This window comes from Balearica regulorum, chromosome 11, assembly GCF_011004875.1.
Source record: "Balearica regulorum gibbericeps isolate bBalReg1 chromosome 11, bBalReg1.pri, whole genome shotgun sequence".
Lineage (NCBI taxonomy): Eukaryota > Metazoa > Chordata > Aves > Gruiformes > Gruidae > Balearica > Balearica regulorum.
This window is the reverse complement of record NC_046194.1, coordinates 15,561,989-15,588,635: the sequence shown is the minus strand read 5'-3', so window position 1 is coordinate 15,588,635 and position 26,647 is coordinate 15,561,989. Positions and strand designations below refer to the sequence as shown.

General features: G+C 39.0%; 3 protein-coding genes across 5 annotated transcripts in view; 1 reads left to right on the top strand and 2 right to left on the bottom strand.

Moving 5' to 3' along the window:
* The window catches only part of MAMLD1 (mastermind like domain containing 1), a 276,227-nt gene extending 254,719 nt beyond the window's left edge, over nt 1-21,508 (bottom strand). For all 3 annotated transcript variants that reach the window (XM_075763456.1, XM_075763457.1, XM_075763459.1), the window contains exons 1-2: nt 21,084-21,508; nt 19,425-19,529 (exon numbers count right to left, since the gene is read on the bottom strand). The gene's annotated coding sequence lies outside the window, so the exon portion shown is untranslated. The remainder of the gene's footprint in view (nt 1-19,424; nt 19,530-21,083) is intronic.
* Nucleotides 20,704-23,683, top strand: LOC104630172 (protein EOLA1). The gene is made up of 3 exons (XM_075763462.1): nt 20,704-21,170; nt 21,686-21,969; nt 23,289-23,683. The coding sequence occupies exons 2-3, from the start codon at nt 21,717-21,719 to the stop codon at nt 23,504-23,506; spliced, it is 471 nt and encodes a 156-aa protein (XP_075619577.1). The 5' UTR covers nt 20,704-21,170; nt 21,686-21,716; the 3' UTR covers nt 23,507-23,683.
* An 852-nt stretch (nt 23,684-24,535) lies between these two features.
* On the bottom strand, nt 24,536-26,423 carry LOC142603368 (uncharacterized). The gene is made up of 2 exons (XM_075763435.1): nt 25,816-26,423; nt 24,536-25,147 (listed from the first exon to the last, which is right to left on the bottom strand). The coding sequence occupies exons 1-2, from the start codon at nt 26,365-26,367 to the stop codon at nt 24,536-24,538; spliced, it is 1,164 nt and encodes a 387-aa protein (XP_075619550.1). The 5' UTR covers nt 26,368-26,423.
* Nucleotides 26,424-26,647: the final 224 nt, after the last annotated feature.

The window sequence follows — 26,647 nt, the reverse complement described above, 5'->3', positions numbered from 1 at the left end:
CTTTGGAGTAAGAGGCAGGTACAGGCCATCATCATCATTTCTAGGATAAAGCCACTTGTCTTCTAATGCCTTCCTTTCTATCTGTATATTAGGATAGGATACCTCAGACAAATAGGCGTGTTGAAAATATGTTCATTAATGCTTATAGGACAGTTTTAATATTAGGTGTTGGAGGACATTAAGGACTGTAAAAGACACCATTATCATTTTTTAGTTAGATGTAATTTCTATTATCTTCTTTCTTGTGGTTAGTCACCAGGTTCTAGCACCAAAACTGTTCTGCTGAGCACTGCTATCTACTATTTTTGCTCTGTGTTTTAAATTAATCCACTTCAGCTCAGGTCTAGACTGCCACCATCAGCATTGCTACATATCCCATTAGGCAGCTACAGCAATGATTTATTATTTAATGACAGCAATGTGGCAGAAATGCTGGCGTTATGTTTCTTAATATCTATTAAGAGTTCAATAAAACAATCTGCTGAAGGTCTTTTTGTTTCTCTGATGTACAAAGACATTTTCTACAGTTAATACAGCAGATCACACAGTAGTAACTATGAATCTCAGTAGGAAACTTGTGTGCTTTATTTCAAATCTGTCAACATTTTTCATGTATCTCCAAAGAAACTATTCATTGTACTTTCCTCCCCACAAATCCTCCAAATTAAATATGCTTAATACAGAAAATACATTCTAAAAGACTTAGAATGGAAAAAAAAAAATGCAAGTATTAATAAAGTCAGAAAAACATGTTAAATTTTTCATGCATCTCACAACATCTTCTTTCACTTTGCATAAAAAAGTGTGCTAAGCTTAAGGACATAATTCCAATGGAGGTACACAAATATTTGCATATCAGTTTGCATTCTGTATGCAGCTCATATACTTGTAAATGGGCCTGGGAGGCCTCTACCCTCAGTACATAGATTCATAGTTTGCAGCAGCATAAAACATATTCATCAGGCACTACAGACATCATACTCCAATCTAGAAGCCACAGAACTAGCCATGAGGAAACACACATTCCTATCATCCAGACAGTAAATATGAAAGATGAAATTATCATTCAGCAGTAGGGAAACTCGTGATCACAGAACTTAGGTCTTACTCCTGTGAAGTCCTACACTCCTGAACTCATTGCCAGAAAGATTAAAGCTGACTGTCAGCTTTACTACATTCAGAAGAAAATGCAAGAAGTGCAAGCAAGCCAATGAAAATCAAAAACTCAGGCTTAAAATTCTACCCTTTTTAGGTCCAGCTATAATCTTCATGCATCTCAGTCAGCTGTATGACAAGAACCCACAACAATCCCAGGAACGAGATTTTTTTTCTTTGAATATTCATCAAATGTTTGTCATCATAGCAAGCGCCTGTGCCTTCTCTTTAAAGGAACATCTTTTTACTTACAGATACATCTTCAAAATTAAGGGAAGTTTCCAGATACAAGTGACTTGCAATATAGCGCTGCTACTGTGTTTTGTGACTTGCAGAGTCACTGGTGTTCTGTACCTCAATTTTCCCATCTGTAAAATGAAACCAATAAAAGATATTCTGCTCAGACAGCAGAAGTGTTATTTTGTGAATAATGTGTAATTTAGAACTCTCAAATTCAGAATACTAAACACAGCTCTTGGGGAAGGACTGCAATATAAATAAAAGAGCACTAGAATATTCCACTTTTTAGCAATGACCAGTCAACCCACAAATATGATAGTTACCATGCAAGTTTTGTTTAGAAAATAAGAGTAAAAATCCCCCTTCTGGTATGGCAACATCATTGAAGACTACCAGCAGTTTACTGGGAAATCATACACAATACAAACTGTTATATCAACTGTTTCAGTGTACTAAACAAATCCTCAAGATCTGTAGTGAATTAACCATAATATTTCTTTATTCTTTGGCGATTTTAACTAAAATGCTTTAAAAAAATTCTTATGTAACGTTTCTCTTTGGTTGTCTATTCTGACTGCCCTATCCGTTAGCTCATGCATCTTTCAAGAGGGGTATGTACTGGTCTGTATTTATATTTTACAAATTAAAGTGTACTGTGACAGCTGAAACTTGGTGGGAGCTGAGAGATTCTCCCTCTCACAGAGGCAAGATGCTGTTGATACCCAGAATCTTGCTTATGTGCAAGGCGGAGCTTCCAGCTCTGAGTGAGACCTGACCTCAGTGGGAGCCGGCAGCAACTGCTTCTCACAGATGCCTCTTCTCAAGGTGCCACAGCTCCCGGCTATAAACTCTTGGCCCCTTGCCGGCTCTGCTCTGTGCCACTCACAAGGCACCTGCTTATACCTGTGCTTATACCATCCTTCATACCTGTGTGGTAGGTTGTTAATACCTGCTTTAGTGCTTCTCAGTGTAAATTATATTTTAAACTTAATTTCCTTGTGACGAAGCAAGTATAAGTCTCTGGTGTGCAACTCTATATCTCTATATGATAAAATATAAACTCTAGGATTTAGCAATCCAGATTGATCAAACCACCACAGCTTCCTCTCCTGCAACCTTCTCTTCTTTTTCAATAGAATACATCTAATTTAGTGAAGAATCATCCAGAAGAAAACAATTCATTCTCTTCCTAACCTATCCCAGTAACCACAATGCTTTTTTCTCTAGGTAGCTACAGCTCTATAGGAAACCCACAAATGATTTCTGGGACTCTGACAACCAGGAATTTTCAGCTAAGAGATCATGGATAAAGTACAAGTTGCCAACAGCTAAGCCATTTTTCTTTATTTGATCATCACTTTTAGCAGTAACAGCCACTAAACAAATAAACTACCCATGCATTGAGTTCTGTAGTGACTGAAGTCATGTTCCTAATCCAGAAACACGGACTCCCTTGAACTGCGATATTTTTTCCACCTGAAAGCCGTATTTACACACCTTTTTAATTATTTTGCACCTTGCTTGACTACAATTACATAAGGAATAGCTCAGTGTGGTGGCTGGTCCATGAGCTATTTAGCTTAATACATTGATTTGGGGTATTTCTATCTCTTTCATATACATACATATAATAAATGAGAAGACTTGAGAATGATGATTGGGTGGGACAAAAATATTTGAAGAGGGCTCAATCTTTTTTGGTTTTTGCCTTAATTTGAGCTTACTTTCAGAGAGAACGTAGTATATCAGGATCTTTAAAAAAGGCATCTATCATTATACAGTTTAGTGAATTCATGATGTGAAATGCAACTAAACAGTTCATACTAAAGCTGACTCAGATGGCTTAGGCATACTGAGCACAGTATTTTACAACAGTTTTACAGACTGCGATACAAACACATGTAGATATACACAAGATCTGTTTTTACAACATTCTTTTGGCACCTTTCTTTCAATGGCCACCAAGTTTTTCATTCTTTCCATTTTCAGCAAAAACCCTTTAACTACCTAAGGCCAGTTATGTTGTGCCAAATAGTTATCCAGATGAGTATGAAAGCAAAATGACAACTTTGCAGAGAACATAACACGGAAGTTGCAATCACAAGGAATTAGTGAGTATTGAAATTGCTGAAAATTATGGCTTTAACTTAGCTTTCTTAAGACAGGTATTTACAAAATACATAGACAATCTTAAGATTTCTTAAGGGTTTTTTTTTTTTAATTTCTTGAGAAATTGGTCAAAATATTTAAAGATTTCTTCAGAGCTGTCAGACAGAAAGCTAAGCAGCACATAGACTGATCACTGAATAGAGTCTTCCATCTTCAGCTTACAGAGGAAGTTCAGGTCAGGTTGCTTGACTAACATGCTTGACTCAACTAAAATTTGCAAAATTTATTTAAGAAAACCCAAACTTTACATACATTGTATTTTTCATGCTTGCTCTATTTCATGTTGATGAATAACACATATAAAAGGCAAAGGTAAAGGCCCATGACAGGAATGAAATAGCTGGGATTTCCTAGAACAGTACAGATATTTATCAAGATGAATGTCTCTGTGACAAAAATTTAAAAAGGTCACTTCAACAAGGTTTCAGTGGGAACACCAAGCTGAAGAACAAATCTTATTCTTAAGTCATGTTAACTTCATTGACTCATAGTGCTGTGCAGAATAAGTACAGCCTAAAGTCAAATATGCCTTAAAGAGGTGAAGAAATGGTGCATGTCAAAAGGCAAATACAGTTCGAAAGAAATTGTGCTGAGAAGTGCCATATTGGGAGCTTAAAGCAGAAAAAAATAACAACCTTGATAACCTTCCTTTTAAGAAGTACCATGTCTTGTGGTAAAGTTAGATGGTTCTTGGAATGCAATCCATAATTTTTACTAACAGCCTTCTACAAAGAATCATAATAAGCCTTTGAAGTTTCCTATGATATGTTCATAAAATGTACAGCAACTCTGAATTTGTCTAGATGATAGTATATTTAGAAATTGAGTCAGTACAATGTATTATCAAAGAAGATTGTCTAAAAAGGTACAGAATTCTGTAACTTTGAACGGGATCTTTCAGAGGCCCACTTTGCTCGCTCACTGGTTATATAAGGAATTATCCACTCCTTGAAAGCAAGGAGTATATATGAGAGAGAGTCAAGCTCTGAAACCCTACTATTTGTTTCTGAATTTATAACCATACAGAGAAATCTACATAAGTCTTGGTTCTTATTCTGAATGTTCTGAAAAATTATTACACTTTCTGGCTAGTATTAATAGATAGAAACTCTTAAAACAAATTGTGACATTCTGATATCAAATCAGAGGTCCAGACAATGCTTTACAGTGCACTAATAACTCTCTCACAATAAGAAAATAGAGATCAGATTAAACAATTGTAATAATTACCTTTCAGCAATGTCAAAAGACAGCTATGAAAAATGAACATTTGCACCCAAAAATGAATGTAAGGTTAAAAACCTGAACCACAATGCAGTATGTCCAGACCTAGTTAATACTTTTGAATAGATTTCCTGTGTGACCTTGGTTATGTGATTTTATCTTTTGCTGTTTCATTTCCCTATGTCAGTTTTGGGCAGAAACTGTCATCTTGGTCCATGTCTGAAATTTTATAAACTGATTAGAAACTTTACATCACACATCCAATTGAAATTAATAGCAGTTTTCTGAAGGAAAAAAAAAAATCACCTTGGACTATGCTTACAAAAACAAGAATATGCAAGCTCAAATTTTTCTGTATTTCAGACAACTGGATAACTGCATTAGCACAGCGTGATGTCCGAGCTAGTGTGACTACCTGGCTTGCATCCAACCAACTCAGAGACCAGACCAAGGAGCCTAGATGTATTTCTAACCACCCACATAGTTCTGACAATCTCCATATGCACTGCTATTACAAAGGCACTCTGCTATAATTTTGGATTTCTAGGCACCTCTAACAAATATTACCCATAAATATAAATATACAAATGGATATACTTTGCTCTACCTCAGCTACATCACAGAGTTTTGTAAATATTCTCCAAAGTTATGGGCTTTACAATTATTAAATTCATTCTTAATAAAACCAGAGTCTGTGCACTGTAATGAGTCAAGTCATCTTGACGGATCATGTGACAACAATCTGAATCTTAAGCACATGAACAGAAGTAACACAGGAAGTCTATGGAGATGATACTAGGGTTGAATAGGTGCAATAAAAGTTATTTATTGAATAAGGAAACGTGTTCTTTTCTCCTCTAAGCTTTTTTCTTGAAGTTGACTTGTCAAATGACAGCCTTTGGGACACCACACAGGAAAGCCAGAATGACTTGGAATTTTTTTTTTTTTTGAAGGTATGAATAGTCTTTCCTAGAGCAACTGTCACTGATACTTGGAAGTTTCTGAAACCTGCAAGGAATTTAAGACCCTGTGTAAGGACCTGAGACTTCTGCAATTACTTGATCTTGCAAGCATTGCATCCTTAATACTTATCACTAGCTTTCTTGGTCCTTTGGCAATTCAGCGTGCGTGAAAGCATGTGTGTGGCATGGTGTGTGTGTGCACATACGTACTTCTGAGCAGACGTCTTCCCAGTAGAGCATCACAACTGAAATTGCTACTTCCGATCCCTGTACTTAAACACAGTCAAAATCCAAATATTTATGATGTGGTATTCATGAGGAAGGCCAACAGAATCACTGAAAGATGAGATGCAGAGAAACTATCAGTCTCTCTCCAAATCCTCCTTTGGGCAGATCAAGGCAGATTCCTACACAACATCCTTGTCTCTAAATTGGAGACAAGAATTGGACAGATGCACCACGCGGTGGATAAGGAATTGGCTGGACGGTCACACTCAGAGTTTTGGTCAATGGCTTGATGCGCTAGTGGAGACCAGTGATTGGCATTCCTCAGGGGCTGGTACTGGGACTGGCACTGTTCAACATCTTTGTTGGTGACAGTGAGATTAAGTGTACCCTCAGCAAGTTTGCCAATGATGCCAAGCTGTGTAGTGCAGTCAACACACTGGAGGGAAGGAATGCCATCCAGAGGGACCCTGACAGGCTGAAGAGGCAGGCCTGTGAGAACCACATGAACTTCATGAACCACATGAAGTTCAACAAGGCCAAGTGCAAGGTGCTACACAAGGATCAGGGCAATCCTAAGCACAACTACAGGCTGGGTGGAGAATGGATTGAGAGCAGCCCTGAGGAGAAGGACTTGGGGGAGCTGGTGAATGAGAAGCTCAACATGACCTGGCAACATGCACTTGCAGCCCAAAAAGCCAACCATGTCCTGGGCTGCAACAAAAGCAGTGTGACCAGCAGGTTGAGGAAAGAGATTCTCCCCTTCTCCTGAGACCCCACCTGGAGTACTGCATCCAGCTCTGGGGTCCCCAGTACAAGACAGACATGGATCTGTTGGAGGGAGTGCAGATGAGGGCCATGAAGATGATCAGAGGGCTGGAGCACGTCTCCTATGAAGACAGGCTGAGAGAGTTGGGGTTGTTCAGCCTGGAGAAGAGAAGGCTCTGGGGAGACCTTATAGCAGCCTTCCAGTACCTAAAAGGGGCCTACAAGAAATCTGGAGAGGGACTGTTTACAAGGGCATGGAGTGACAGGACAAGGGGTAGTGTGTTTAAACTACAAGAGCGTAGATTTAGCTAAGATATTAGGAAGAAATTCTTTACTGTAGGGGTGGTGAGGCACTGGCACAGGTTGCCTAGAGAAGCTGTAGAGGCCCTCATCCCTGGAAGTGTTGAAGGCCAGGTTGGATGAGGCTTTGGGCAACCTGGTCTAGTGGAGGGTGTCCCTGCCCATGGCCGGGGGGTTGGAACTAGATGATCTTTGAGATCACTTCCAACCCGAATGATTCTATGATTCTCTAAGTCTTAAAGTAAACAAACAACAGCTTCTCAGAGCTCTTGTGGTTAAGAGAGGCTGTGGACAAAGCTTAAAATGTAAAAGTAACAGCAAAATGTAAAAATGAATATGATGAAACAAAGAAAAATATATATAAAGTAGCTGCTCTCAGTTAAAATGGGAAATAAATACTCTCCAACTATCCCAATATACAGTAATGAAAAAAAAGAAAACAGGAAGTAGAAGAAAAGAAATATTTCTTAATACTCACTTACATGTGCTTAAATATATCATTACCTCTCCTCTTTTATGAGCAACCATCTTTTCTGAGCCTGCTCTGGAAGTTAGTAATACATATTCCCCAAAAATAGATAACCAGAGCAGGAAAGCCAATAAGGATCAGGATAGGTCACATGCTATAGAAGGGGACCATAATGATGCTTCAATTATTAATAATTTAGTTAAGCATTCAATTTTTAACATTTCATGAGGATTCATTATCACCTTATCCAACAAGGATGGAAGATGCAAGGCAAGAAGATAAAATGCAGAAAGAAATAGAAGGGAGAAAGAGACAGAAAATGACAATTCCTTTTATTGTTCCAGGCTTATTTAGTTGCTAAACTCAATCTATTTTAGTTTTACTCTTTATGGATCATTTAGCTGAACTTGTAACTAAAAGAGAGAACACTTTAGGAAGACAATACCATGACATATCTGGAAACTACTTTTTGAGTTATGCAGGTTGTGAATTATACTATAATACCTTTTCGGAACATGCAGACACTTTTTTACATAAGATACCATTTCAGACTATATCTGGTTTTATGAATGTACCTATATACATAGATAAACACACAAGGGGAACATGCATCTCTTGTTAAAGGCAACCGGTCACACACATATACATACTGTGCCAAAGTACAACCCTGAATATTTTGTTCTGTTGACTGAAATCAGACTCATGGCATGTAATAGCACACATCACCAAGTACAGCAGTGTATCACATGGAAGTTAGTGTTCCCTTGACTGCAGAGGATCAATTCTTTCTTATGTTTCTCCAGGAAATTTCCTTATGCACAGCTTGTTCTTTCAGGAGCGTACAAGAACTTGACTAGAGACACTCTTGATACTGCAGAAGACAGGGGTAAAAAAACCTCATTAAGGAAGCCTGCACAGCTTGTGAAGGCCACAAACACAGTACCCCATCTTACCTCATGTATTGTGACGCAGAAGAACCAAACAGTATCCACTAGATATACAAACTGGACTCTCTGCATGCCAAATAAATAGGTCGTTATGGATCAATCTGTTTATAAGTAATATACCACTGAGTTTTAATAACACTTTGCATAGTTAGGTCTGGACAGATAAAGTCTAATCCTAGTGAATATAAAGCTATATTTCAGTGGTTCCTCTATGTAGATAATTTTGAAAATGCCAATACATAAAATTAAGGCTAGCTCTCTATATATTGCATTTTTACCAGGAAGTTCATCTTCTGATCCTCAGTTTCAGGTTCTTTTGACTTGATGCATCAGTAGAAATAAATGGAACCACTTATGTGAATAAACTACAAAGGATTCAGCTGTTAGCATTTCTAACTCTAAGTATTATTTTCAGATAAACACAACTATGGTAGAGTTTGAAAAACAACTAGAGAGTAAGACATTTTGATAAAAATGTTAAGACACACTCAGATGAAGAACTGAAGAATCACCTTAGCCTAAAGAAAAAGACATGTATATGATCCTACAACAATGAAGTAAAAGAATTTTCCCAATTATTATAAAAAAAAAAGAAACGAAAAAAAAGCAAAAGGGCTTATTAACAAATCTGAAGATTACTTAATTTTCCTTGCAAAGAAAAATGTTTTAAAACATAGAGCTACAGTCATAAGTAGTACAATTAAAAAGTATACTAATAAATCAACAGTTTGTTGTTCTTACAAATCGGCTAAAAATTGTGGTGTTGCAGAATTACAGTTTGGAGTGGGGAAGCATCCGCTGTGTGAAAACACACCAGTACTTAAAAGCTATTTGTTTATTCTCTTGTTCCTGAAGCTGCATAGGAAATTACTACCTGTCTGTGGTAAATGGCAATTACAAGCAAAAAAATTAACTAAAGTAAACATTACCTTACTAAAATGGAAGTAGGCATTTAACAAAACAAATAGAACACAACTACAGCACGCAAGTTACTAAGGATGTTCAGTTTCTTTAAGCAGAAATACAGTACAGGTGACAACGTTTCTGGTAGCTTGTGATGTATGGTACAACCATTTTAAACAGTAATAGAACACGTAACAGATGATATATAAGTAAATACCGTAGTGACTTCACAGTCCTGCTCTTTCACATCAACATGGTTCCATAGCTCCTGAGGTTAAAAACTGCTATAGCTTTAGATTTTAAGTATTGGGCATAGGAATAATTTACATGTGGGAATCTAAAGCTGCAAAGCTTTGTTATATCACATTTGCCCTGTGCCATTTTCACAGGCACAAACAACACTGGAGGCTCTACTGTGTTCAACACTGCCAAAATTGATATATCAGACTTCAAGTAGGTTTAAATATTTATATCTAGAACCACTATTTTCAGGCCCTGCACAGACTTAACTGCATTTAGTTTTAAGTCTGGTAATTTCCATGCACACTTAAACTCAAGTACGCCAGATGTTTAAATGCCACAGAGGATTATTATTACTTATTTAGTTATATAGATCCATTCCTCATGTATGCAGATGCCTAACTAGGAAGTAGAGAAAAGACATCTTCCAGAGAGGGTAACACCTTCTGTTGAGAGTCATAGTGAGAGACTTGCCAATTCCGGGTTCTAGATATGATGCTGACAGACTCATTTCGCAAGCACCTGTCTGCATTCTCAGCAGTAAACATATAAATTAAAAATGTTCAGATTTTCACAGGCTAAACTTATGTAACCATGTTGTAAAATATTTGCCTTCCTTCTAACTAATGTTTGTAAAAGGAATCAAAATATTTAAGGGAAAATATACTGTAAAATGATGGTTGTTATATAAAGGTAAGAACACAGAACTATTAGCAAAATCCCCCAAATAAGGTGATTAAACAAGAAAGTGATAGCAAAAACCATTACTCATACACATCAAAAAGGGAACACATGCAGAGTAATCACCAAGTTTCAGTATAAACATGAAGTTAGTCCTATTAAACATCAAACTTAAACCTAGGTTGAAAAAAACCCCAAACTAACACTCAAAAGAAGCATGAACCTTAGGAAATGACAGGATAATGTAACAAAAAGAAAAAATAAGAAACTAAATAAAGGAAGCAGAGATACTGAACTTACTACCGCTGCAGCACTTGAGTTTACATTTTATAGAAACCCTATGAACTAACATCACAGGGCAGTACAGGCAGTAGGGTTCTGGACACCCTCAAGTTAGTACCAAAGCTTGAACTCTGTATCAGAAAAGAACTCCTTGACCAGCCCGTTCCAGATTTATAATTTCTGCCACACAGCTCTGACTACTTCTTTCATTACAAATAAATGTACTCCTAATCATGCATACTGTTACTTCTGTCATTATTTGACCAGCAACTAGACAAAAAAGTTGGCAGGCCATTGGAATGACTCTATACAAGCATATATTAAACATAGAATATTTGTACTAGAGTGGTCAATTTAAAAGAGAATGCTCTGGTTTTAGGACTTTCTCCAAATCCATGAACTGGAACCACAGTAAATATTTGGAAAGAAATGATGTCTCATAGTAATGCATTTCTGATCAACAGAATACTGATCCATTGCAGCAAGTGACACAATTTAGCTCCAGAAGAATACTGTCTTTCCAGATATGAATTTCAATTTGCAAGATCAATGCTGTATTAAAGTGGAAGAAAGTAACTTGGTAAGACTTTGCTTTGCTAAGCAATCATATAAATCAGATCTGTTTGAGAAGGCCCCTTAGATGAGCAGTAAAGCAATATGCTTTTAGAAAAGTAACAAGAATTTGCTACTAAACAAGCATTCTCTCTCTCTCTTACCAAAATGCTTAGGTACAAAGAACCAGCACTATTTCACCGTTGTGTGTTACTTTTTCAAAAGTGTAACTAGACAATAAGGATCTATTAAAAATGATCTATTAAAAGTGTGCATGCACATGTGTGTCAATAGACCTTAAATCACATATTACTTACGGGACATCACCAGTTTGGTACTCAGATACAAGTTGTTTTTATACTGGTGTTTTAGTTCCAATCAGGAACTTCTGAAGGACTAAGATGTGAAACAAACCCCAAGAGATCAGATCAGAGCTAGTCTGATCCCCTGAAATACAAATCCTGGGAATACCAGGTTCTCAGCACCAGCTCTGCACCCTGATAAACTCTCATGTAGACACAGACACAAAGAATTAGTCTAACAAATAAAGAAAACCAGGAAAAAAATATGTGGGAAAATAGTGTTCTAGAGTTTCGTTAATAGCACTTCAAATCTGCAACTGGTAACAAATAGATGACAGCTACAACTGTGCAGGTATTAAAATCAAGAACAATCTTTTCACCAACAATGACAGACTTAGGAACAGTACAATTCATAATTATTTCATTATTTGTTGCTTACTGGAATTTCTAAATCATATTTTTATATGGCAAAAATAATATGCCTGCATGATGAACCTTCTTTTATGTTCAGTTAGGCTGTGATAAGTCTCCAAGATGGGTTCTAGGACACAGGTCTGATCTCCTATGATAACTGCATTAACTCAAAAAAAAAGAGTTTTATTTATTCTAAAAAGCATTAAAAAACAGAATCATGCTCCAAATAAGACTGCAAAAATGTTTCATAATATCAACTTTTCATTAGATACCGTCACATACAGAGACAATAATAATCCCATCACCCTTTTTATTCTGTGAAAATTCTTAAATAACCTGCAGGACTGGGCAGTGGATATCATGCTGCCTTTCAACTTAAGCTCTGCTGTCAGTAACACACTAACTGCTAAAGATTCACAACTCCTCTTTATTCAAAACATCTGCTCCTAATATGCTGTCAGATATCTCAAGATATAAGGCTTCTTCCACCTGTAACAAAACTATGGGCTAGGACTAGCTTCTTCTCTTTTTCCTCAGCATTAAATCTCTGTTGCCCTCTATTCCAAAAAAGAACTGCTGTGCTTCCTCGATGTTGACTATGAAGACAAGACACGTACCTAATGATCATACAGTGTAGTCCTCCCATAAAAGTTAATATGTGGCTTTTCAGATCATCCAATTAAATTCTTTTTGCTTAATCTTAGCATGCTTGAGAAGCAGGACTTTCATTTACCCCACAGGTATTTGTACTTAGGGGCTAGAGAAACAATGCATGAGGTGCAGAAGAATTGGTAATACTGGCAGTAAAGCAGGACTAGGACTGGACCTAGGGGTAGGAAACTGAGTTACATCTAAATGAAGCACATAGTAACATGAAGCTCTATACAGACAACAGTAGTTCTTTGTTACCCAAACAGGGACAAGCGTGCCAGTCTATTGTATTGCACAAAGTGTCAGTGTCCTCCCTGCCTCTAATGCAAAGGAATTAAATTATCTACATGAGCTACTTCCAAGTTGATTTTTCAAGTAAAGAATAGTTCATACTACTAAACTAATTTGTTGTCCTTGTTCTAATAATTAATATTTCTGACCTAGTATGGAAACAAAGTTGTCTCCGAGAAACAGTAGAAGTTGTTAAAAGAAGAACAACCAAGTAGTGTTTGAAAATGTGTTTGCACCACTCAGCAGACACTTCTGTAGTTGTAAGTTAACTTGCTCTGAAGTCTACAAGAGCTGTTCTGTGGGTCGCGGTGCCACCTAGGGGAAAGCTGAAAAAGACTAAAAAAACATAGATATTGAGAAGATGACAACATTAAATGAACAAAACTCTTAACATTTGGTCCAGCTCACCTAACTATAAAGAAATGAATGCATATTAAACTTTGAAGAGGAAAAAAAAATGTCTTATGTAAGAGCTCAGCTGTATGGCGAGCTTTGGTTTTGTGATAAGATGCAAGGTATTTTACAGAGTTTATTTACAATGAAGGGTATATAAGCCTTCAATTCAAAACTACTTTGATAATTAAGATATGTTCAGATTTTGGGCAAAACCAGCCTACATTTTATTTTAATTTCTGCTTTTTGATGCATTAGAAGTGAAGTTCATCTGACATCTTGATTAGTGATTAAAATAAAATATGGAGTACTCCAGTGTATATTTAGATTAACTCTGTAAAAATAACTGATAGTATACTGCTTTATCTTCAAAAGTATGTCTAAGGAAAGGTAACACTTCATCCAAGTAGACATCCATGATGAAAATATACTGTATTTGCTAATGGGGACAATAGGGAATTGGAAATCAAGACACCTGACAATTAAGAGAGCTTTTAAGTCAAACATATATGAAAAATTCCTGAAAACAAAAGAAAATTCAGAGAAACTATGAGATGGTGTACTTTAAAATATGACCTAAAATTTCAGTACATACATATATGAAAAAACATATATAAAACCAACAACCACAAACAGATAAAATGGTTATTAGTGGAGTCAAACCCATAAAACTCACTAAAGTAACATACACACATGTGCTTATTAGAAAGAGCAAGTCAGAAGTTAACTATTTTTAAATCTTATGTAGAATGCTAAAAACAGTTTTAAATATCGCACAGCAAACCAATCAGTTCTAAATTTGGCTTTTATACATTTTTCTAATCATCATGATCATAAACACGCATATCAAGTCTATACAGGCATTTATATGCATATCTTACAAGTTTCCATTTTATCTCAAATATTTTTAGACAGTAAGAACAGAGAAAAAAGCTGTATCACCTAGAAGCAATATCTTTCCTGAATTCTTTAATAACATCCTTTCCAGTAATATAACAACCCATCTATTAGTGCCTTCTCTAACACAGCCTGTATTAACAACAGTATTTCAAAACAAAACCAAACAAAACCCACCCAAACAAAAAAACATCCCACCAAAACACTCCAACCAAAAAACCCAAGAAGAAACAGAACTAGATTGACTTCTGCTGTGGAAGGACTTCTCTCAGGAAAGATAGTGTTTGCTAGTCAGTTTGCTAGCAATTTGAATTCAGAGATGAAAACTGCATTTTTCCATTCTTATTAGTGTTTTATCAATAGCCAAAAAGTAATGTTTTAGTTACAAAAGAACACACAGGACCAGTTTGAAAATGCATTTGCTTCTGCACATGAATTCTTTTACTTGTAGTTCTTGCCAGGAATATCTTTTGTGATTAATTCAGAATGGTGAGGCAATTCGTTTTCTCCTCTTTCTTAAGTGTCTCCTGATGAGACAGAACCAAAGGGACTTAGCCAACACAGTAGAAATTGTTGAAGAATTCCTAAGCATTGTAAGTGTCATATAAGGTAGATGTTACTAAGGAAACAAAGGAAGTCATTCCTATTTTAGCTGCGACAGGTAGTGCGAACTTTCCATCTATTAGAAATAGCTCTAAACGACCTTTCAAAACTTCTAGTAACACCTTACATCTGAAAGTAGATTAAAAACTGAAAGAATTACAAAGCTGGATGGACAGCATCAATCAGAAAAAGTAAGGATACCTACCCCCTTTATAGCAGGAGTGCAGATTCAACACAAAAAAGGTTTCAGCATTTTAGAGGGCATGAACCCTGGTCATAGACCCATGGCCATACAAAGGTGTTGATCAGTCTTATCTTTAAAAATATTTGAATGCAGTATGTGGCTGCATACGAATTGCCTGTGGATTGGACATAATTATCAGCAGGGGAAGGAGAGCTCATTACTACAAGCTCTCCTTCCCTTGCAGATTACCTCAGCATGAAGCCACATATCTCAACAAAAAACAAAAAAAAAAAACACAAAACAAAATATTGCTACAGAAAGCTACACAAGATGTTTCTCGATCAGCTAGCTTGGTGTTCAGCCTACAGTTACAACCTTCTTTTAACCTTCAGAAAAGCAGAAGGACCAGGATGGTATCTGAATATTAGTAACAGAGTTTAGAAATAAATCACTAGGCAGATAAAATTCACCAGCAGACCTGGCCTGTCTCATGCTCACAAATGACTCCGAATTCAAATACATGGAAAATTCAGCAGCAAGACCTGATGCAAAAGGGACAAGGCAGGACATTGCATATGTTGGGAAGAAGTGGTGGTTCAGGGGTGTCTAGCACGTTGTATAGTACTGAGAAGAACCTTTCATTCAAAAAAAGCGCAGAGTGGTACCTTATATACATATTTAGCTGCTTTAAATAACACCAAAAAATAAGCATAGCTGCAGGAAGCAAAGACATAGGCCTATCAGAAATCTTTGGACCTCACTTACTCCAAAAGCTCCAAATCATAACATCAGTGTTTGGAAAACTTTTTAATCAGATTGTAATATTCTGGAGAGAAATAACAATTTAGACTCCTTGTCCCAGATGAGTATAAAAATCAGGCACTTGTGGCAACTTTTGAGGACTAAGGGTGCCATAAAGTCAGAGACTGGAATGCAACGTGAATAGCCCTGAAATAATGTTCAAAGTACACAGAGACTCACCTAGGTATTATGTATGTTCTATTTTTTTCTGAGATAAATTATCACCCAGTCGAATAGCCCAGTTATTTGCAATGAAATGGCTGAAAAAAACTCATCTACAATGGAAGCTTAGCAGTTCAAATCCCATGTTAATAAAGATCCCTGGTGCTACTTTGCATCACATCTAGTCTGTCTCAGTACATGTGAACTGCTGGCTCTTTCTTCCACCGAATACCCTGCAAAGCTACAGAAACAATGTGTGCAGCTTCAGGTGCATCCTCAGTAGGAATGTGACTAAACACGTGTCCCTTCACCAAAAATCCCTATGTATAAGCTCAAAAAAGTTAACGTCTCCCATAGCCAAAGGAGGATTTGAAAAGAGTTTCTGAAGTTTCCACCTAGGCTGCAACTATGTGACTAGAAGCTGTTTTAAATGTTAATTTGTTTGACCCCAGAAAATGGATCCCTCTTAAATCTCTCTCTCACAATTCATCTTTGTCCAGCTTGCATGTTTCCCTATCAACCAAAGCACTTTCTAAAAAGATGTGCATGCAGGTATTTTTCTCAAGCCATTTATTCTGTCTGTATTCAAGCGTTTGAAGTTAGAAGGCACTCAACTGCTTGAACAGAAGAAAGCAAACAGAAAAGAACACCTAGCACAGTCAAAGCACATTAGATTTATTTTTAATTTCTGGCAATGTGCCAGAAAGTTTCCTTGCAGTCTTTGTCCAGTAAGTGTATTTGTTCTGTACAAAAGAAATAATGCTTTTTAATTTGATTTATGGAGCTAATTCAAAATCAAGAAAGCAAGGCTTTCTCACATCACAGCAACACACTTGATTTTCAAATGACACTACCTCCGTTAATATCGATAAACAAAGGAAAAGTTTTCCAGTGGTTTTTTTCTATACAGGAACCATGATATGGACAAGAAGTTACATTCATTAAATCAGAGAAAACTTCTAGTATATTAGCTACTACACACCGCTATACAGTTACTACAACATACCATTATGAAAGGCAGTATTTTTGACTGCAAACAAATGTAGAGGCTAATGCTCACTCTACCTTATGCTTTCATGTTGGGTATTTCAAAAAAGAACAGTGTGTATGTTCTTATAAGATCTGCAATATACACATCATCTGTTACAAAAACATACTGCAACTTGCATAAGAGAAAGTTTAGTATGTATGCCTTATATTCTTGAATAGCACTCAAATACAGCTGCATTTTTTACCACCACGCTGAGAAACCTCATTAAAATATTTCTCAGACACAGGAAAACTCTACTATAAGTAACCAACAAAAGTATGACTACTGATTTTTGTAATGCCAAAACTTTTGACAAGGGTAGTAATGTCAGTGATATGTTACAAACCAGAAATGTACTCTACTCGTGGGGGATGTGTTCAAAAGAAGAGGGAACCACAGATTCACATTTTCAGAGAATTGTTCAGAAAACACGGTGTTGCAACAAATCTGGAAATACGAGAATCATCTAAAGAAGCTGGAGATATGTTTACTAAAACACTTAAGACAGTCATCATTTCTCACAATATACACAAAGAAATATACATCAGCATGGTAAAATGTAAGTATTTTAGTTCATCTAAAAATTATAAACTCTTTATTTGGGTATAAGAATAATATGAAGCTGGTTTTCCAGCAGGTACTGAGGCTTTGTAAACTACAATGTTAGAATGAGAGACAGAGTAAAATTAAGGGCAAAACGTAGAAGGTTGGCAGAAGTCCTAAAGATGGAATTGCTGCCAAAAGAATATGGAGACACAGCATCACACTTCGCATTGTTTGATGTTCTAAAGTGCAGGAAAATGCAATGGATGTTCATATGTCAACATATCCCAGCTTCCTGTGAATGTCAATTATTAAGTAGTGACCACTTAATAACCTGGGAATTACAAATAATTGTATTGTATTAACACCTGAAACTTCAGTTTTGACCGCCAATATCCTGGAACATACTGCACCATATCTTTACCCACTTCTGAAATGAACTGTATCTGATCAAGTACTTTGACCTGATTTTGACCCAAGATATCCCCAGCACATATTGCTGTGTACTGAATCATGTAAAATCAGCTACTAAGCAAATTTAACAAGAAATACAGCAATGCTTGCCTATCTAGATGAGATCAGAACCGAGTCCTTATAAATGATGTACTAGGCATGGTTTTAGCTCCACAGAAAACAGTAACACATTCTGTAATTGGAATTAGGCAGTTTTTATTCTATCAAAAGTAAAATTAGGAACACCCTAAGGAAAACTATTTTAGAGACACTGAAATAAAGCATACTTTAGAGGAGTATGGACCACACTTGTAGAATTTCCTCTTGTTGAGATCATGTGAGGTACTAGGCCAAGATTAGATTATTTTGGATTGGTGTTAGCACGTGAAAGCTGCAGTGACCAAAAAACAATTACGTGCATCTGAGATGTCAAACAGAAGCTGATCATCTGCTAAGATCAGAATGAATTTTCTTTTTCATATTCACTGCTGTATACTTCAAATCATTATCTTATATCCTGAGGAAACCTACTACAAACAGTTTACCACTCATCACACAAAAGGCTGAACACATACACAAAATTTGCTATTTTCAGGGCCTTATTTAGGTGCTGCTATAAATAGTTTTGAAGTCTTCCAGTGAGTGTCACAATGTATTGAACAAGGTTTCTACAAATCAAGAAAGCTAGTTTTCTGATACAGTATTTTCAGCATGGTAGTAGCACACAAGCCTTGTGCTATTCACATTTTATTTAGAACTGTTAGACTTGAGATTTTAAGTACCTCGGAGATTTTTGCTTAAATCAGGAAAAATGTATTTTATTTATGCAAGGAAACACATGATACAAATCCTGCTATAAGTTACATCAGCATAAAACAAAAGCTAACACACAACACAAAAAAATTTTGGCCTGTATTTTCCCCAAAATAACTATCACATAAACTGCAGTTATACAGTGGAAAAATGCCAGAAGCAAATCCCCCCAAAAAAGCATGAAAGCTCATTACATACTTGCGACTCTAAACAGATTCAACAGGTTCTTCAACTAACCATGCACACCTAGTATGATGGAAATAGCTTAAAGCCAAAGAACATTTAAAATAATAACCCTGTAAACACTACAATGACCCTAAATTCACATCATCTATTACTTTCTCTTGTTATTATGGCATCATATAAAGGACCGGAATGACTTCATCTGGAACTTCTTGAACATGATATTGGAAATATTCAGGGAAAACAAGGATAATGAGAACAGCAGAAATTTCAGAAAATGGTAATAAGAAAAAATAGGTCTCAACAGTTAAAGTTTATCAGCTGTAAAATACTTTAGAATACATGGCATTCACTGAAGGTATATTTGAAGTGTACACCAAAACCAGCTATCATAAAAGCTATCTGAAGTGCTTACCATCAGAAAAGAATCATCTAACCATGCTGTCCAGTGCAGTTACAGAATACTAAGGTTACAGGCAAAGTTTTACTGATAAATACCTGCTATTCACAAAGTCATAGACCTGCATGATTAACCGAAAAAAAAAACAAACCACAAAACAAAACCAAAGAAACCTCTTTAATCTTACCTTTTGCTGTATGAAGTTCCTCTGCCTTTCTTAAGTAAAGGAACAGCCCATTTCTCTTTCAGTGGAACTCTGACAGGTCACTTTTCTCTTTCCATCTCTGAGTTCCTGCAATTATTAAAATAATTCTGAGATTTCTCATGGTTTAAAAAAATGTGTTTCAATAGAGCATAGGAAAAATTCTAAGTTACTGAAAACAATATTCAAAATCAGGATTTTATTTTGGTGATCGCTTTCTTTCTCCTTTGTAAATATTACTAATTTTTCTTTTCCATCTCTCCCAGTTTTCCTCCTTTGTTCTCTTGTCTCTCTTTACTTCCACTGCAAACTCGTTACTTTTCGTTAATGTTCTTTCCTCCTTTCTGTCCTCCCTTCTTTCTCTACAACGCTGCATGCATGGAAAAACTCCCCAAATGCTTCTCATATTTACAACCCTCAACTGATAGATGCGGCTCCACAGGAAAGATGACTCTCCTGTGATTTCTATTTGGATTACAGATGCATTTTTTATCTTCCGTACCTGCAAAAATTCAGGCAGGATCTCAGCTTGCTGCATTAGTAGCCATTTTCACAGCCTCTTGCTATTCAGCATCAGGGTTTGCCTTAATAAGGTCACTTTATTTGTCCATGTTGGAAATTAACTCTGTTAAAACACACGTTCACCAACATAATACGTGTTGGTTACTCATTAAAACTGAACAAATATACACCTATTTTAACACTTTTTTTTTTTCCACGTTATCCTTTGCTGTCTGATTTTTATTGTGTTCCCTAGGCCTTCACCGACTGCCGATGGTGGCCTACCAGGGTCACAACAGACTACCACAGATAAAACCTCTGTTGTCAAACAGTAACTGTGTTGTTCAGAATATTTGTATTAGAAAGGCAACACATTGATGCAAAACACACATTTCAAGCTGCGACAGTATACAAGATTCTCCTTGAGGAATATGGTTGAATGAAAACACTTTGGGGAATTTCATACAAAATGAGCTATTGGCCAAAGAACACAGCAGGGTAAGAGACCACCAAGTTTTTAATGTGCCAAATGGCTTTTAGTTACTTCTGGAAGCACGGGCCCCCCCCGCACAGCCCTCCCGCTGTGGGCACCGGGGCCACACCACAGCAGGGAAGGGCACTCCGGAGAGGTTCTGCTGCCATTTTACTGCCAGGGGGCTGTGGCGGTGAGCACGGGCAGAGCTCATGGCCAGAGCCAAGGCCCCACAGGCAGTCCCAGCAGCAGACACTGCAGCTCCCTTCTCCCCTCAGCAGCCACCAAAACACACCCCGAGCGCCACGCTCCCCTGGAAAGCCTTCGCCAGGCCTTAACTGCCACCCTCACTTCCCAGCGGGAAGCGGGGTGCCGGACAGCTGCCCTTTTCGCGGCATAAGCAACAAAAAACGAAGAGAAAACACGCGGGGCTAGGTGCCTGCCTCTCCCCCCTCAGCAGCGCAGCAGGACGCTGGACGAGGCCGCCGGCGGCCCCCACGCGTGAGGCCATGCCCCCCCCCGGCCCCGGACAGGCACCAGCGGAAGGCATACGCCGCAGCAGAGGCGCAGCGCGGGAACCCGCCCCCCGCCCCGTGTCACCGCGGGGCGCAGGCGACACCGCCCACAAGCAGCGGCAGCAGCAGGGGCCGCCCTCCGCCCCCGTCACCCACCTTCCCCCCGCGGCACCAAGCGGGGCGGCAGCGCGGCCTGCCGGCCCCGCGCGAGCGGAGGGAAGGGTGCGGAGCTGGCGGAACCAGGTAGGAGGCGGCCCCGGGCCTCCATGGCTGAGAGGCGACGGAGCGCTCGCCGTGGGAGGGAGCGGGACGCAGGCCCTGGTGGCGATGACCGCAGAGGAGTGCATTCCTCCAAAGCCAACCCCGGGCTACCCGCTGAGGAGCGGGCTTTTAAACCCCTTCCGGCCGCGGGAGCAACCGGCTCCCGAGCGCGGCCTGCGGGGCCGGGCCGGGCCGGGCAGCGCCGTGGTGCCCCGTTAACTCCCGCCCGCGGAGGCAGTGACTCCGGTCGTGGGTACCAGCCCGGCGGTGCCGCGGGTCCCCCTCCGAGGCCGGGGTGGTTTCTGGCGCGCTGTTCCAGCAGCGCCAGCCCAGGGCGGCCTGTGCAAACCCGGGCCCCGCGGAGTGGAAAACCCGCCCCCGGGAGGCAGCGCGCAGCGTCCTGGTCTTCGGGGCAGTTGCTCAAGCAGATCTGTTAGTTTGTCGTGGGCACGGGCGCGTTTGTAAAGACTAATCTCAGAGTGTCTGCTTGTTTATAGGAAATAAACGGGTTCTGATGCAAGGAAAACGATGAAATTCGGTTGCCTTTCCTTCCGACAACCCTATGCAGGATTAGTTTTAAACAAAGTCAAAACAGTAGAGACTCGCTGGCATCCTTTGCTAGCAGACTACAAGAACTGCACCATTGCCGTTCATATAGCTGTTAAGGACTGGCAAGATGAAACATGGAGAGCAATTCTTTTGAATAGGTTTGGTATGACACCAAAACAAGTGCAAGATTTGTTGGATGAAGGGGAAAAATTTGGCAGAGGAGTTATTGCGGGTAAGCAATGTTGGATTATATTTTCCAAGCAAGCTTTCAATCCATTAATTGCTTCAGTCAATACACATCTGCTTTACACAGTTACGCTCGTTATAACATTGCTTTAACTTTGAAGGAGTGGTGCCTGAGTTGTGACTGGGGGGTTATTTCAATCCTTAGAAGTGTAAGCTGAAGTCAGTGAGGGAAGTCGTGAATGAAATTTATTATTTTTCATTGTGTTGGAAATGTACACTCACTTTAGCCTACAACTCTAGTCTGTACAAGAAATAAAATTGATTTGTGCTAACTTGTCATACGGTAAGATAGTTTAAAGTGGGTTGCATATTATTTTGTTTCATGATAATCAATGTCAATTCCACACTTTTTGCATTTTGAGCTTAGGAACTCTTGCTGAAACCATTTTACAGTACTCGTAGTCAAGTTAAGTCATGACATTGCAGTGCTTTGCATGTCATGTTAGAGTATCACATAAATAAATCCTATTTCAGTTCTACAAATGCTCTATCCCTCTTGTTATTTGAAAAGCGAAGAAGTTTGTTTCTGTAACACCAAGTTAGGATGGAGTAGTGTTTCTTTGCATATATTGTGCTGAAATACAATGTATGTTGCTGCACTGTATACTTACAAAGGTTTTATCCAGCACTCATTTTGCACCCTTTTCTTGTAGGTATCTTTTGTTACACCATCTGTCTTGCATTCTCATTTGATTGTTTTTAGCTATTCCTGCACAACAAATTACTTCTATCACATACACCAAAAAATTGTTGTGGTTCTACAGTAGTGAAAATTGTTAGGTACAAAGGAATATGCAAATTTGTAACCTTGACATAAATTGCACACTAAATTGTGGAGTAGGTATCAAAGCTTCTTTGATCTTTCTTTTAATGTTTTTAACCATTAAGCTATACAGAAATTCCATGTCATAACATTAAAAGGGTTCCAGGGAGCAGGAACTTCCATATAGTTTAATGATTTTAAAATGTTAATAGTTTTATTTTTAATGAAGCTGTTTCAAGGCCAAACGTAGTGCAAGAGTTCAGGTAGCAGCAGTATCTCCTTAGATGCAGGCTTCTTTTAACTGTATCACTGAGTTGTGAATATTATAACTGCATGCTTCACCTGTTCTTCACCTACCTAAGTTCGGTCACATAGGCCATCTTCTGCAGTGAATGACGGTGGTTTGAGGTGTGCATGCTTCATATTGTGTTCTTCTGGTAACAAATTAGCTGGTTAGTATGTCCTCTGGGAGGTTTAATTTCAGAAAACTTTTCTCAAGATCAAACAGCCAACTAATTTTATATTTTAATTTTATAATACAGGATTAATTGACATTGGAGAGACATCACTGTATCCAGAAAACTTGCCTCCTGAAAAGATTCTGGACCTGGAAAACAAAGCTGTCCTCAGTAATCTAGAACAGAAATACTTGACTGTTGTTTCAAATCCAAGATGGCTCCTGGAACCAATTCCTGCCAGAGGGGGAAAAGATGTGTGGCAGGTGGACATCCCTGAAGAACTGATCCCTTCAGAAGCATAGGTGTTGCCCCTCGCTATTATTTTTCCTGCCTAAATGCAAACTTGCAGTTTACAAGTCAGCATCTTGAATACCAGTGAGTTGTTTAGGATTCCCTTCCAAAACTAATTGTTTGAAATAGCAAATACATTTGAAGAACTGCTCTTTTGAGGCAAAATAAACAAGATGTAATTTTTATGACTATTACTGGAAATTATTAATGTTTACTAGACTTTTCCTATATAAATAACTCTAAGTAAATGCAATTTTTTAAGACATGGTTGATATAGTGTGTGTCAATTTAAGCCATGAGTAAATACAACCATATTACATGATGCACACATCTCTGATTATATGAGGAAGACAGAGTTTGTAGGACCCTTCAGAAAAATGGTTCTTGAAAGCAGGCTGCAATCAGTAATACAACTGTCTCACAGCCCACTCTTAACCTTTCATTTGTTGGGATCACTGACAAAGAAATCATCTGAGATAAGGCCAGTCCTAGGGGCTTCTCAGACAGAGGCGCAGAGTTGCTGGACAAGGTGTCTGCACACAGAGCGTGTAATGTGCCGTAAATCTGAAACTTCCAGAAAGGACCAGATTTTCCTCATTCACAGGTCAGGTACATTAGATGTGCATATGATGGGGGGAGCAGCCTGCAGTATACAGCTCTGTGACCTGGCAGCCTTTAGAGAAAGGCCTTTAATAGAAGGTGCTTGTACAAAATTGAATGAAGTATTACAGTATTTCTTTCTCTCATTTAAGATGAAAAATACTAGTAAGTGTTGGAAGTCTAATATGGAATTAAAGACAAGCGTGAAGAGTAACAAATGGAAGGCACTAATTTTGGCACTTTTAGAGGTTTTCAAAATTCACACCCTGCATTACAATGAAAATCCTTCTGACTCTGGAGTAAGGCCCAAGGCCAGGCATGGCTATAAAAACAGCACAACTGGCAGAGGCTTCATATGCAGATAGTTTATTGGAACACTTAGGAGACCCTGTTCCCTTGGACTCTGCTAGGACATAGACTAAAAGGGCTGCGGAAGGTACCTAGGACGCCCCGGGCTGGGGTCCAAGGCCATTACCTGCAGGGTCGCCATCCGGGCCTGTGCAAGTCGGGCACTGTTGGTATGGTGGGGATTGGCCCTGAGGCGGCCTTAGCACAGACAGAGCAGCAGCTGCTGCCAGCCCTGGTAGGAAGGGGCTGCTGGGCACGGCCGGACCTGGGGCAGCGGCAGCAGAAGCAGCACCCTGGGCGCCAGCCGGGCCGGGGCTGCTGTGCTGTGGCAAAAGGGAGGGGGGCAGAGGATGGAGCTTCTCCCCGTCTACTGCTGCTGCAGGGCCTGAATTTGTCAAAGGGGTGGTGCGCACAGATGTACGGGCGCGTCTGACTCGGGCAGCTGCCTTGCCACGCGCAGTCTTCCTGGGTGCAGAGGTGCGCCTGTTCTCCCTTGGACCTGCTGGGAATGGACCGCTCTTCTCCTCGGGAGTGTCTTCCCACACAAGCTCAGCATCTGCTTTTCTTTTCTGTAGGCGTGCGTACAAAGCCATGTCCCGCGCAAATCTTGCTGGTATTTGATTTTTTAGATTAAAGCTTTGCTTGTACTTCATTAGCTGATAGGGAAAATGTCTTCTAAAGTTCGGGTTGTAGTAGAAGTGAAACTAAAAAATGCAAAGGAAAAGAGTTAGTTGCCACCACCTTGTGACTAGAAACCACAAAGACACGATAACTAAGAACTTTAATTGCAAAAGAGAAATGTGGATGCTAAAAAAGGACTGTCGGGGCATTCTAAACCTGAAGTGTCAGCTGAATAAAAAGGTGCCATCAGTCCTGTTAAGCAGTCACCAGCCTCGTGTGTTTGCTGCTGGTAGCAGAGAAGCAAAGGATTTTCAAAAGCATACAAACTTACTTAGAAACCCAAATACCATTACTTTTCAGCAACTTTGGCATGGAATGAACATGCAGGTAATGATACGATGCTGACATGTACCTTCTCAGCCTTCAGCAAATGCCACAAGAAAACTGCACATTTGGTACAGCAAGACACACAGCAAACAACAACAACAAAAAAATCCCGATACAATGAGAGTATCTTTTCATTTTATGCGTTCAAAGTAATTGGAAGTAACCAACATATATTTTTTGTCAGCATTTCTACTACTCAGAAATGCTACCTCAAAAACTCCCAAACATGAGCCAAGGAGACAAATGACAATCAGGACATTTATTACCATCCTCATCTCCTACGTGGTAAAGGCTTGTTTCGTTGGAACAGAAATCTGTCCCACTAGAATATTCTGAGAGTTTGCACATAGAGGATCCAACATACCTCCCTAAGTCTTTCTTCTACTAGCAAGTCCTTGCGCGAACCCGATTTCGGAAAATCACACAGCTTTCGGGTGAATCCGTGCAGATGGAGTTCATGAGCGAAGCTTCTCATGCTCTCACTTTCAAAAATTTTCAGACGTCCTTTCCTTGCCAGTACTTCCTCTTCAAACAATTCTTCATGAATCACTATAGACTTTCCGTTGTCACCCCACCAAATGGACTCAAACAGGTCGTTGTCAACAACGTCCCAGAGCTTCTTCAGAAAACTAAGGCATATAGAGGCATGGCCTTTGCAAGAGCCCTCCTCAGATGAATTCAGATGCTCTCTTTTTGACGAGGGTTGCTTAGTTGAAGACTGTGAAGACCCTTCTTCTATTGGAGGTCCAAAGGCAGCATCACTAGCTGCCATTTTGTCACATGGTGGACAGAGAGAAGTCAAGCCTGATGGCTCAACTCCATTGGCCAGAACAGAATCACATGAAGTTTCCGATGAGGAAAGCTCCATTTTAAATTCTTTTTTCTCAGTTTGAGTAATTTTTTCAGTTGAATCCATCTACCTTAGCAGCCAGGCTGTCCTGACAGCCAGCCAGCTGAAAGGAAGTGACTGAGTGACTGGGAATCCCAAGGGAAGATTCTCAAGCATCACTATGACACTCATGCTGCGCTTCCATGACATCACAGAGCAGTGTCTGTTTCCTAGCAACATGAAGCAGCAGCAGCAGCAAGCCATTTCTTTTCATTTACGTATTTTATGTCTCAAGAGCCTAAAAGTAAATAAAACCGCAATGAAATTTTAAGTGTAGTGGTAGGACAGTGCTGTGTTGGGTTTCAGC

What these genes read in the sequence shown, in the direction of transcription:
- LOC104630172 (XM_075763462.1), top strand. Translation starts at nt 21,717, where the DNA reads ATGAAATTCGGTTGCCTTTCCTTCCGACAACCCTATGCAGGATTAGTT. An exon ending in TGGCAGAGGAGTTATTGCGG is followed by an intron (nt 21,970 to 23,288) that starts GTAAGCAATGTT and finishes TTTATAATACAG; the next exon opens with GATTAATTGACATTGGAGAG.
- LOC142603368 (XM_075763435.1), bottom strand. Translation starts at nt 26,367, where the DNA reads ATGGATTCAACTGAAAAAATTACTCAAACTGAGAAAAAAGAATTTAAA. An exon ending in TAGAAGAAAGACTTAGGGAG is followed by an intron (nt 25,148 to 25,815) that starts GTATGTTGGATC and finishes TGCATTTTTTAG; the next exon opens with TTTCACTTCTACTACAACCC.